At 37.7% G+C, this 12,340-nt stretch overlaps 1 protein-coding gene across 10 annotated transcripts in view; it reads right to left on the reverse strand.

Moving 5' to 3' along the window:
* The window catches only part of LOC150104358 (intermembrane lipid transfer protein VPS13A-like), a 2,072,875-nt gene that overhangs the window by 833,132 nt on the left and 1,227,403 nt on the right, over positions 1 to 12,340 (reverse strand). For all 10 annotated transcript variants that reach the window (XM_090396324.1, XM_090396319.1, XM_090396320.1 and 7 more), the window contains one exon: positions 2,824 to 2,999. In XM_090396324.1, the coding sequence (XP_090252450.1) occupies positions 2,824 to 2,999 (176 nt within the window). The remainder of the gene's footprint in view (positions 1 to 2,823; positions 3,000 to 12,340) is intronic.

A 12,340-nucleotide genomic window follows, 5' to 3' on the forward strand; every position in this document is an offset into this window, starting at 1 on the left:
CAAAAGGCTGTGGGTTCGAATCCCGTCATGGACATGGATGTTTGTGTTTGTCAGTGAAAATAATAGTGGTGGTGGTCGACGGCAGAAGGCATTGGTGTAGGTGAGGAATATAGTAGGTGGATTGAATGGTGGAGTTAGAGAGTAGTGGAGTAGGTGCCCTCCCTCGATGAGTCTTTGGATTCCCTGGAGGTGTTATATAATAATAATTTGCCTGCTATCATCAACAGCACCTTCCTTCTTCTTTTTGCCTTTCTATCCTGATGGAATATATCATACCTTTCCATTTCTATTCCTTTCAGGATATCATCCTCATCCAACGAATCCAACCATGTTTCAGTTATTCCAACAATTTTTGGCAATAAACTCAATCAGCGAAACCATTTCATCACCCATATTTCTGGTGCTCCTGGCATTTGTAAATAAATAAAGCAATTTATATTTACATCTATAACAAGTCCTGTACATGTCACTTGAAGGTTGTGATACTCCTACACCTAACCATTCCCAATTGCCTTTATCACCACTTACCTTATATATCTCTTCAGACTCAACATACATACATCCCAGACCATCCCATTTCCATACTGGCCCTCTCCATACATATTCATTCTACTTATAGTATCATCATGTCCATCCTTATGCATCCCTGTTTCTCTGACTATCTTGCACTCTTATGCTATCATTATCACTCACAGTATACTACTATTATTATTTTGTGACACTTCCAAGGAATCCAAAGACTCATCGAGGGAGGGCACCTATTCTACAACTCTCCGTCTTCACCACTTCCATCCATCTCTATCATCTACACCAATGCCATCTACTATTCACATTTACAATCACTTCTGTCTTACTAGTTTCTCTCTCCTGATCTTCTGCTTCCCCTCTTACTTCTGCTCTTTTCCTCTTTGCAGCAATACTGCAAAGAGGAACAAGCGATACTTTATAATTGACTCATACTAAATCCATTCAAATGCAACCTATCACTTCTGTACATCTTTTCTTCAAATGCATCCCATACATTCACAAACTCTGCTCCTTTCTTGTCACATAATTTTGTCAATATACCATTCATGATCCCTGCCTTTCATCTCAACTCACCATTATCATACCTAGGCTACACATTGACCACCCTTACAGTCACATGGTTATCTTTCCCTCTTCTCAGCAATCTCCTGATATCCATTCTTACATGCTCTTTATGTCCAAACAAGTCAAACAAGATATAGCTATGGATGATAAATTTCATCATACAGAGGTAGACCACAGCTCGACTTAGGGAAAGCCATAAGTGGCTTGAAGAAAAAAAAAGTTCCATATTTGGAACTTTTTTTTTTTTCAGTAAAGTAAAGTTTAGAGTAAAGTTTCCAGAATATGTATTAAAAAAAGCATACAATCCATAAAAATATAAAAAACATCCTTAGCCCACTTACAATACTAATGTACTACAAGATTACAACCTTTTGTGAGTGGGAAACATATATATGTGTGTGTGTGTGTGTGTGTGTGTGTGTGTGTGTATTTATTTATTTATTTTATTCTTTACTGTTATTTATATAACCAAGAAGTAGCAAATTCTACAAGCTAAGATATATCAGTAATTATATCTTAGAATGAAATATTATATTGAAGTAGAACTCACATCAGTGAAAATTTGAATATACACTGCTTGGAAAGAAGTCAATGGACACTATAGTATGAGGAACAAATAGCCATGGCTCCCACCTTAATAAGATGTAGGACCTCCTTTCTATGCAATGACTACAGCAATCCTATAATGCATAGTGTCTACAAGCTTGCAATAACAATCAATGGGAATTTTGGACCATTCTTCCAATTCATTCCACAGATGTTCCATAGAGTTGAGATCAGAGCTCTGTGGAGGTCAGTCAAATGGGGTGACGTTCATGCCCATAAACCATACAGTTACAGCAGCACCCTTCTGGCACAGTCTTGCTGAAAGAGACAATGGATGGCTCTAGAAACGCCACAAAGTAGGTAGCACTGCATTATCCAGAATGTTCAAATACCTCTTGGAGTACAATATTCATGGCAATATAAACATAGGTCTGCGGCCAAACCAGGAAAACAGGACCATACAATCACTACCTCTGAATTTCATAGTTAGGATTACACACTCTGGTAAGATACACTGACCAGGTATCTGCCACAACCTGTCCATCTAGTTGGTAGAGGCTGTAGCATAACTCAACTTTTTAAGCTGTGTTGAAGATGATGTTACATGTTTAATTGAGTAATGAGGCTTGCATATTGCGGTTCTACTATGGAAACCCATGTTGTGAGCCTCAGTTCTAAATGTTTTTGTGCAGATTCATGTTCCAGTCGATGCTGTAAACTGCATTCAATGTGTTGGCCACTGAATGGAAGTTTTTACATATTATCCTTCATAGCACCATAAGGTCAAATTCAGTAAGTTTGCTGGGTTATTCACCTTGCAGTTGATTCCATGCACTTCCATCTCAGTATGTTATCACTGACTGTTAAACTGGGGTGACCCGGTTTGTCAACAATTTGCCAAGTAGAAAGTTCTGCAACATGGCACCCTATCATAATGCCTCTTTCAATCTCTGTCAGTTCCCTTCTTGCAGCTATTTCACTCAGACACAGTTGCACTGACTGATTTGGGAGCATCATATTCCTCCAATTTATACCAGCTACAAACATGACTCGTTTCATGGCAAGATGGACCTTGCCCATGGGGGGGGATATCCACTGACTTCTTTCTAAGCAGTGTATAATGTACATTTATCTCAAATCATGTATTTTTAAAACAGCAAATTACATTTTAACTGAATATCTCACCTGCTTAGACCAATCGTGTAACTCTGCATCAAGGGATGTCTTTGCATACAACACAGGAAATTGTCTTGTACCTTCTACCAATTCAAAAAAAACTTGAAGCTTTGGAACAGAGATAGTGAAAGTCTCCTGAGGTTTGGAAGTTGTGTAAGTAGGTCTCATGCAAATTACTGGATCACCTATATATGGTGATAGGAAAAATGATGTGAGCAATAAACAATAACAAACAACTACTTTAAAATTAATACTTATATCAATCCATAAAACATCATGCTATGGAACACTCTGAAGGGATGATTGTTTTTAAAATATATTTACTTAATTTTTTTACTTAGATTCTGCATAATTCCTTTATATAACATTCTATATTGAAACAAAATTCTTTAAAATAGTGTTAACATTTTTGTCTCAATGGCAATGAAATGAAATCCTATTCATAATATCTCAATCTCCACATTCTATTCTGCTAACACCAGGTGTGCCATTAATTAATCAATATGAAAATGATGTACACCGAACCTTTATCTAAACAAGAATACCTGTGTGCTTATAAAAAATATGTTACTATTATTATTATTATTAAACAAGACCCCATGGAGTCAAAGACTCATCTAGGAGGTCCTTTTATCTCACACACACATCTCATCATACCGTGTCTTAAACACATTCAAACTCTTTGCAGACACCACACTCTCAGGCAAGGCATTCCAATCACTCACAATTCTGCACGAAAAAAACCTGCCTCTCACTTCCCTACTCACACCCTCCTTATACAGTTTCCAGGGATGACCTCTGGTTCTCCCCTGATCTCCCACTATTCTCTGTAGAACTTCTCCACCATTGATCCTATAACAACCCCTTACGAACTTGTAGGTCTATCATATCTCCCCTCTTCCTTCTCTCCACTAGACTCTGCAAATTACACCTTTTCAATCTTTCCTCATACTTGACATTCCAGAGGCCAGAAACTACCTTAGTCAGTTGCCTTTGGACCCTTTCCAACATCTCTTCATCCTTCTGAAAACCAGGTGACCAAATCTGGGCACAATAGTCCATGTGTGGCCTAATCAAAGCCTTATACAATGGAACAAGAATCTCCCTACTTCTACACGTCAGTGTGCTCAGCATCATTCCCAGAAGTCTTTGTGTCTTCACAATTTTGGCGATGTGTCCCCTAAATTTTAGATCCTTATCCACTATCACCCCCAGATCTCTTATTTCCTCTACTTCCAACAATAGATTCTCTCCAAGCATAAATTCTGCATCCCATCTTTGTTTTCAAATTTTAAATTATGACATAAATACACATTTATGTCACATTTAGTTGTGAATGTCTCAAAAACAGTAACATATGGATAAACTAGATTAAACCAAGGATTCTCAAGGTGAGTACAATTATAGTTATGACATCATCACAGAGTAACAAAAATATGTAAAAGTAGCTCAATCGAACTGCATATCCTATATGTCTTTATTATATCACTGCTCTGTCTGGTATTTACCAAGATCAACAGTTTTTACATCCACTAACATAATTAATATTCCAGAATATGGATATTAATTATAAAGAGGAAAGACCATGGAGAAATGAAATTTATGTACCTACAAAGAGATATTTAACTCAAATAGCATAAAATGGTGAGGACCAAGAGAACCCATATTGATAAAAACTGATACTTATAAGAATACGAGAGTTTATGACTAATCAAGGTGGTCACATTGCAACTTAATGGAAGAGTGATCATGCAGTCTTAACTTAGGTGACACCTAAGCATTATAGAACTTTTAATCAAGAAGAGGTACATGTGGAAATCACACAGCAAGTGGTTACCACAAACTCAGTAGACATTAAGACTGTATATCCAGAGGCAGAATAATAAGACATGTATGAAGTTGCAAATTAAATTAAACTTGCCAAGAAATGAGACCTCAATAAAGGTCAAAACTGGTGTGGACAGTAGACTTTTCCATAATGCATAGCATTATGCACCTCTAAAAAGGTCTGTTTGTGTGCTTTGCATTATGGGATTCAAAGGCAGTTAATGTGTACTCATTAGCCTCTATATACAAGCAGTCTAGTAGTGAAGGTAATGCATGTACAAACCTGGTTTGCTTTATGGGTTGAATGATGGAGGAAGACCTTCATACCAGTGAGAATAATTTCTGTGATTTGTTCACAGAAGGTGTTAGGGTCAGGTGAGTGAAGGCAATAGTCAGACCAAAGGAGGAGTTGAAAATTCGGAGATCATTCCGATTGGCTCCTTTGTCATGCTATACTCTCAAAACTATTATTACCATTTCTTTCCAAATCCCTCTCTCTGAAAGAATGCAAATCATCACTCTCAATCATTCCCATGGCTGGGAGTGGATGAAGGAGGGGTGTTCTTTGAGAAAGAAGATGTACAAGATTGTGATATGAGCTTCTGAGAGGAGAGGTGACACCTCTGTGGTGTATCTGCAAGGACAACTGGTCAAAATCCAGAATATTTAGAGAGTGAAGAGGGTTATCAGCATTTTGAGTGGTAGATGAACGATTTATGTTAGGTTATTACTTATAGCAAAGATTTCTGCTTCTCATCCTGCTTGGTCAGCGGTGTTGGAGTAGGAAAGCCAGTTGTAATTGTGGATGTCAAGATCACCTGCGAAGATGACCTCACTATTTGGATAGCTAGATTGCAGATAGCTGAGTTTCATGAAAAGGAATGTAAAGAGATCTGAGTGGCTATCAGTTGTTGGAGACTGCTAAATGCAACAAATGAATTTACTAAATGTGTAAGGAAACCTTGAACCAGAGAAAGTTAAAACCAGGGGATACTAAATTGGCCATTCTATGGAAGATTATGTACAATTTCACAAAGGCACAGGTGTCGCCCTTGTGGTGAAAACAATCAAAAGTATAGTTTGGGTATTGGTGGTGAATGTTACATCTACTAACATTCAGATCTAGGTTTCTGTCAGAAATAAGACATTCTGGTCTTGAAGACTGCAAGTAATGGTGCAACGTCATTTATGTTAGTATTAATGCCATGGATGTTAAGCAAAGTGGATATGAAAGTGAGTTCTCAGTGAAGAGATTCTGGCATGACATGAATGTTGTGAATGGTTTTGATGATTTTTTTGATGGGATTAGTTTATGAGGGAGATTCACTCTGGTGCAGTGTCAATATTATTGTTTTGAGAGAGTGCATAAGTTTGATTAGATAGACGCATATGCAGGGGAAGAGGACGTGCAGTGGGTGAAGATAGACTCTTGGCATACATATAGAGAGAAACCAGTCTCTGTGCCATGTGGTCTCAAAATTGTCCCCTACATAGTACCTCTCAGACTCCCTCTAGACGCACGACCTGGCAGAGTATGTGGCAGTAGGATTATGCACCAGTTAATTGGTAAGCTTCCTTACTTATTAATAAGAGGTTTGGGCCTATGCACTAAGCAGGTGGGCCTGCAGCACCAATGTTTCAACTGATGCATCCTGGAAATGGAGGAGGTTATGGGTCTCTAAGTATGTTGCTAGCCTGGTTAGCCGAGTGGTAAGCATATCCGCTTTCCAGACAAAAGGCTGCAGATTTCAATTCCACCATGGACATGGATGTTTGTGATTGTCTGTGAAAATAATAATGGTGGTGATGGGCAGTAGATAGCACTGGCATAGATGATGATGATAGTTGCGGTTTGCTGTAGTTGGTGGAGAGAGAGTTGCAGAGTAGGTGTCGTCCCTTGATGAGTCTTTGGGCTCCTTGGAGGTGTCACATAATAATAATAATAATGTTTGTCATGGCCTTTAAAGATATCAATTCCACTGCAAAGAGAAGAGAGGGAGAGAACAGAAACTGGAATCCCTGCTTTAGTGACCAAACATTTTCCACTTAAGATCTCTAATAATCAGAACAGCAGCATTTCACCGGATGACAAAGACTTAATTAATATTTGTAACATACTCTCTTCTGTCACTTCCAATTCCAAACCTTGAACCCTTTCCATCCCTTCAAGTTTTGCCTTCCTTACCATGCTAGTCACTTTCCTAGCCTGAGTTTTATATTCCACATGCAACTGCACTACACCCCTCTCCTTATACATTTTCCAAAATCTCATTTCAACTGCAGTTCCGATTTGATATTGTTAGTAATCCATTTTTACATCAAATTGTGTTTCTCTTTTTTTTCCCTCTACCTATACAACTTGACATTGCTGCTAATAAATATTTCTTCACTAGTTCCCACGTAGTGGTGATATCTCACTCTTCCAATTCTTCCGTCTATGGAACTTCCCCAAGCTGCTTTATAATATTTATAATTTATAATATTGAAATCTGCCTTGACATATTTTTTTAATATGAGTCTTACACTCAGTCAAGTTCCTAAGGAGTGAAAGGAGGGCAAGATTGTGCCACTTCATAAAGGAGGTGATCGAACTCAAGCATCAAACTATAGGCCTATCTGTGTGTGTCAGGTGTTGTGGTTAAGTTGTTGGAGAAGCTTGTGAGAACTAGGATCCAGAGTTGGGTTGATAACAATATATTTATCTTTGATGGACAGCATGCATTATGTTTTAGTAATCAACTTACATATTACAATAAAGTGACTGCTTCCTTGGACAGAGGAAAAGGATACACAGTAATATACTTGGATTTTGCAAAGGCTTGCTTTAGGTTGACAGTCAAACTAAAGTAGATGGGGATGGATATTAGATTGGTGCATTGGATTAGAGATTGGCTATCTGATAGGTATCAACAAGTTGTGTATGGAGGAGCGATATCCAGGAAAAGGAAAGTCACTAGTGGAGTGCCTCAGGGGTCTGTTTTAGGTCCATTGCTGTTTAACTTGTATATTAATGATATAGATGAAGATTTGGATGGAGATATTCAGTTTTGCAGATGATGCAAAGTTGGGACAAACCATGAAGTGTAGTGAAGATGTTGTGGCCTTACAGGAAGACTTGAATAGGTTGAGTGATTGGGCACGGAAATGGGGATGTGAGTTCAATGTTGCAAGATGTAAGGTTTTAAAATTTGGAAAACAAAGATGGGATGCAGAATTTATGCTTGGTGAGAATATATTGTTGGAGGTAGAGGAAATAAGAGATCTGGGGGTGATAGTGGATAAGGATCTAAAATATAGGGGACACATCACCAAAATTATGAAGACAACACAAAGGCTTCTGGGAATGATGTGGAGAACACTGACGTGTAGAAGTAGGGAGATTCTTGTTCCGTTGAATAAGGCTTTGATTAGGCTACACATGGCCTATTGTGCCCAGATTTGGTCCCCAGGTTTTCAGAAGGATGAAGAGATGTTGGAAAGGGACCAAAGGAGACTGACTAAGGTAGTTTCTGACCTCTGGAATGTCGAGTATGAGGAAAGATTGAGAAGATGTAATTTGCAGAATCTGGTGAACAGGAGGAAGAGGGGAGATATGATAGAGACCTACAGGTTGGTAAGGGGTTGTTATAGGTTATAGGATCAATGCTGGAGAAGGTTTTGCAGAGAATAGTAGGAGATCAAGGGAGAACCAGAGGTCATCCTTGGAAACTGTATAAAGAGGGTGTGAGTAGGGGAGTGAGAGGAAGGTTTTTTTCGTGCAGAGTTGTGAATGATTGGAATGCCTTGCCTGAGAATGTGGTGTCTGATGTGTTTAAAAGATGGTATGATGAGCTGTGTGTGTGTGTGTGTGATAAAAGGACCTCCCAGATGAGTCTTAGACTCCATGAGGTCTTGGGGTGGTAATAATAATAATAATATTATTATTATAATCACTTGCTTTATAATTCAACATAAGTTACTTTCTCCTCAACACTTCCACATGTGTGCTCATCCACTAAGTTAAAACCACACGGTCACTCTCTCTCCAACTAAGGATAAGGATGACATTTTAGTTAAAATGAGGTCCTCTAATGCTAGAATCAGATCCAAAACTCTTGAGCCTCTTGTTTCTACTATTACATACTGACACCCAAGGCACTTATAACACAAGAATGCCAGAAATTCCATTTTCATATTATTACATGATGCTTCTTCTTTCCAATTTATACTGCTGTAACTTAAATCTTCCATAATGATCACAAATTTTGCACTTGCCAAACTCAACTGGATAAACATTTGCTCTTCCTTAAATTTTGTATTCCATGGTCTACAGAAACATCCCACTAAATATCCTGTAGTGCCCTCCCCTATCTCACATGATATACTCTCAAAACTATTATTTCCTTCCAAATCCTTCTCTCCGAAGGAATGCAAATCATCACTTATCATAAACAATACTCCACTAACATGTTTGCCCTTCCTGTCCTACCAAAATATAGAATCAGCTTCTATTTCCATTCCTGTCAGTATATCATCTTCCGACAACCATGTTTCACTGATCCCAGTTATCTCTGGATGGTTGAAGGCAATAAGTTCAACTAATTCATCTCCTTTATTCCTGATACTCTTGGCTTTTGTATAAAGAAACATGATTGATTCATCACTATTTCTATACCTATTATTATTCCATCCAAACTTCATTTGACTCTGCATAACACCATGCATTTCTCGATCCTCCAGGTGTCGATTCCTACTAGACACCATCCCTGTTTACATTCATCCTGATAACTCTAGTTTCCTTCCACTAATACTTTCAATTGCTTGAAGAACAACATTCTCTCGAAATGTTCAGGTCATACCTCATTGAAATGCAGTCCATTTCTCACATATAGCTTTCTTCTATCCTCAAACGCACTCCATGCACATCCACATAATGCATCCTTTTAACACATTTTTGCTATCATGCCATTCATTATTAATGCTTTTCTCCTGATCTCTGCATTATCATATCTAGGTAACTTGCTATTTTCTCTCTCACGTAATTCTGCCATACAACCTCAAGTATAAACCTCAAATCTCTTGCAACATAATTCACACTTCCTCTCAGGTCATTTGTATCCACCATCATAATCATCTCATCCACTCTTTTACCTTGCTTATTTGCCATAGTCACATTATCATTCATTCAGGGAAACACTCCTCTAACATTATATTTTGCAATCCACGAATCACTGAATCTCCATACATCACATCTCTCCCTGATCCATTCATTTGTTACTTACCTGCATGTCTCACTCTGTTACCTCTAACTCTCTCTATCCTTGCATTCTCATTTATCTGCCTTCCTATCATCTCTCTATCCCTAGCTTCTGCACTATCTTGTCTTCCTCTGAATCCTTCTGATCCCCTGATACTCATATATCTCCTTCAATCATTCCCATAACTCTCTTTCACTTGCCCTCTTTTTTGTTTCAAGAATATCCATTTGTATCCACCATCATAATCATCTCATCCACTCTTTTACCTTGCTTATTTGCCATAGTCACATTATCATTCATTCAGGGAAACACTCCTCTAACATTATATTTTGCAATCCACGAATCACTGAATCTCCATACATCACATCTCTCCCTGATCCATTCATTTGTTACTTACCTGCATGTCTCACTCTGTTACCTCTAACTCTCTCTATCCTTGCATTCTCATTTATCTGCCTTCCTATCATCTCTCTATCCCTAGCTTCTGCACTATCTTGTCTTCCTCTGAATCCTTCTGATCCCCTGATACTCATATATCTCCTTCAATCATTCCCATAACTCTCTTTCACTTGCCCTCTTTTTTGTTTCAAGAATATGTTTGATAAATTTCTATGCACATTATTCATTAATGTATACCTTAGAAACATGGACTATTGGAAAAAAAATAGTAAAAAGATTGATGGCTTTGTAGATGTGGTTAAAAGAATAATAACATGAATTTGCTGGATAGAAAAGGATATAAACAAACAAGCAGATGACAGAGCAAACAAAAAAAAAAAATTACAGAATCAGATCAGTAACAGGGAAAAAAATTCTTAGGATATGTGTTAAGAGAAGGATTGACCAATACGACTATCATAAACTAAATGTTATTATCACCCTCACCAACAGAACTCTAAGAATTTGCTTTGATGAGCAAGCTATGAAAAAACGAGTTTCATATAATAAGCAAGATGCTTATGAAGAATGGCTACAACAGGAATACTATCAACAGAATTAATCACAACAATGCAAGCAAAAATAAAATAAGCACAACACTGAAAAAATACAATATTAAGGCTACATTTAAACCACCCACATAATCAAAAGTTTACATAGCTCCTCTAACCTTCCCTCTCCGCTTGCCTGCCATGGTCTATACTAAATCAAATATACCATAATGTACTCTGAATAAGGTAAGTAAGTTATGCAATGCAATAAGAAAAGGAGGACACAAACAGCACATTAAATTCATAGAACACAGAAGTTTATTAGTTGTTACCTAAATAAATAAATTATACTGGTTTCACCACCTAAAAGAGAACTGGTGGCATCTTCAAGGGTAGACACATCAAAATACATAAATGTATATATAAACAAAGTTCATGAAGTTAACTAAATGCTAAAAAAACATTAAAATGCAAATAGGCAAGTTCATGCTAGACAGTAAACATAAAAACATGTGGCTTACATTAGCTGTCTAGGCTTTTATTACTATTATTATTATTATTATTTTATTTATTTTTATGTGGGGTGCTTAAGGGTCAAAGCTATATAACTGAGAGGAGACCTACACATAGCCTTCAAAGGAATGAGGAGAACCTACCAGGGCTTCTGACCTAATGTCCAATCCTCACCTTATGTGGTGCACCTTGTTAGGTATCTACCTGGATAATGAATGGGCTGGCAATTTGGGATTTAGCTGACCAAACTGTATTCTGATTGGCTTAAACTTCTGATTGGCCAAAATTTAAAATGATGGTATAACATGACAGCATTTCATGCCAGCTAGGACATTGCCCGGTTAAATAAGGCCCCAGTCGTTTTCACCAAGGAACCAGGGCAAACAGCGAAAAGTCAGCTACTGGAACAAATCCTAAAACTTACCCCAACTCAACATTACCAGAGCTCAAGATCAGTACTATCAAGATCAGTACATAAGAAGCCTTAATGGCAAAGAAATAGAGCTAGCTGAGGAATTGGATAAGTACCAGATTGACATAATAGGGGTGACTGAAACAAAAAAAAAAAAAGACAAGAACTGGTGAGACTTTCTAAGCAATAAATGCAAAATGTTATGTTCAAGCAATGACAATCAAGGAAAAGAAGGAGTAGCTATAGTATTCAACACTAGATACGAGGCTAATATTCTTGAATGGCAGGCACTCTCAAGTAGAGTGATGTGGGTAAATATGAGAATGGGGAACTGGACAATGAGACTTATTTGTGCCTATGGTGCTTAAGGGTCAAAGCTGTATAATTGAGAGGAGATCTCTAAATAGCCTTTACAGCAGCGTTTCCCAAACTTATCTTAGGATAGAACACTTCACAAATCCTGAAATTTTCATGAAACGCCTTGATTATTATGTAATGTATCATCATCATCATCAAATTCCTGCCATGTACCCTCAAGGGGTGTACAGGATATGACAGTACTACATGAAAAAATTACATCATTACTAACTTCCTATCTACAATTTTCC

This window comes from Typopeltis vanoorti, chromosome 8 (genome assembly GCF_054136105.1).
Source record: "Typopeltis vanoorti isolate ZY-2024b chromosome 8, IOZ_Tvanoo_1.0, whole genome shotgun sequence".
Lineage (NCBI taxonomy): Eukaryota > Metazoa > Arthropoda > Arachnida > Uropygi > Thelyphonidae > Typopeltis > Typopeltis vanoorti.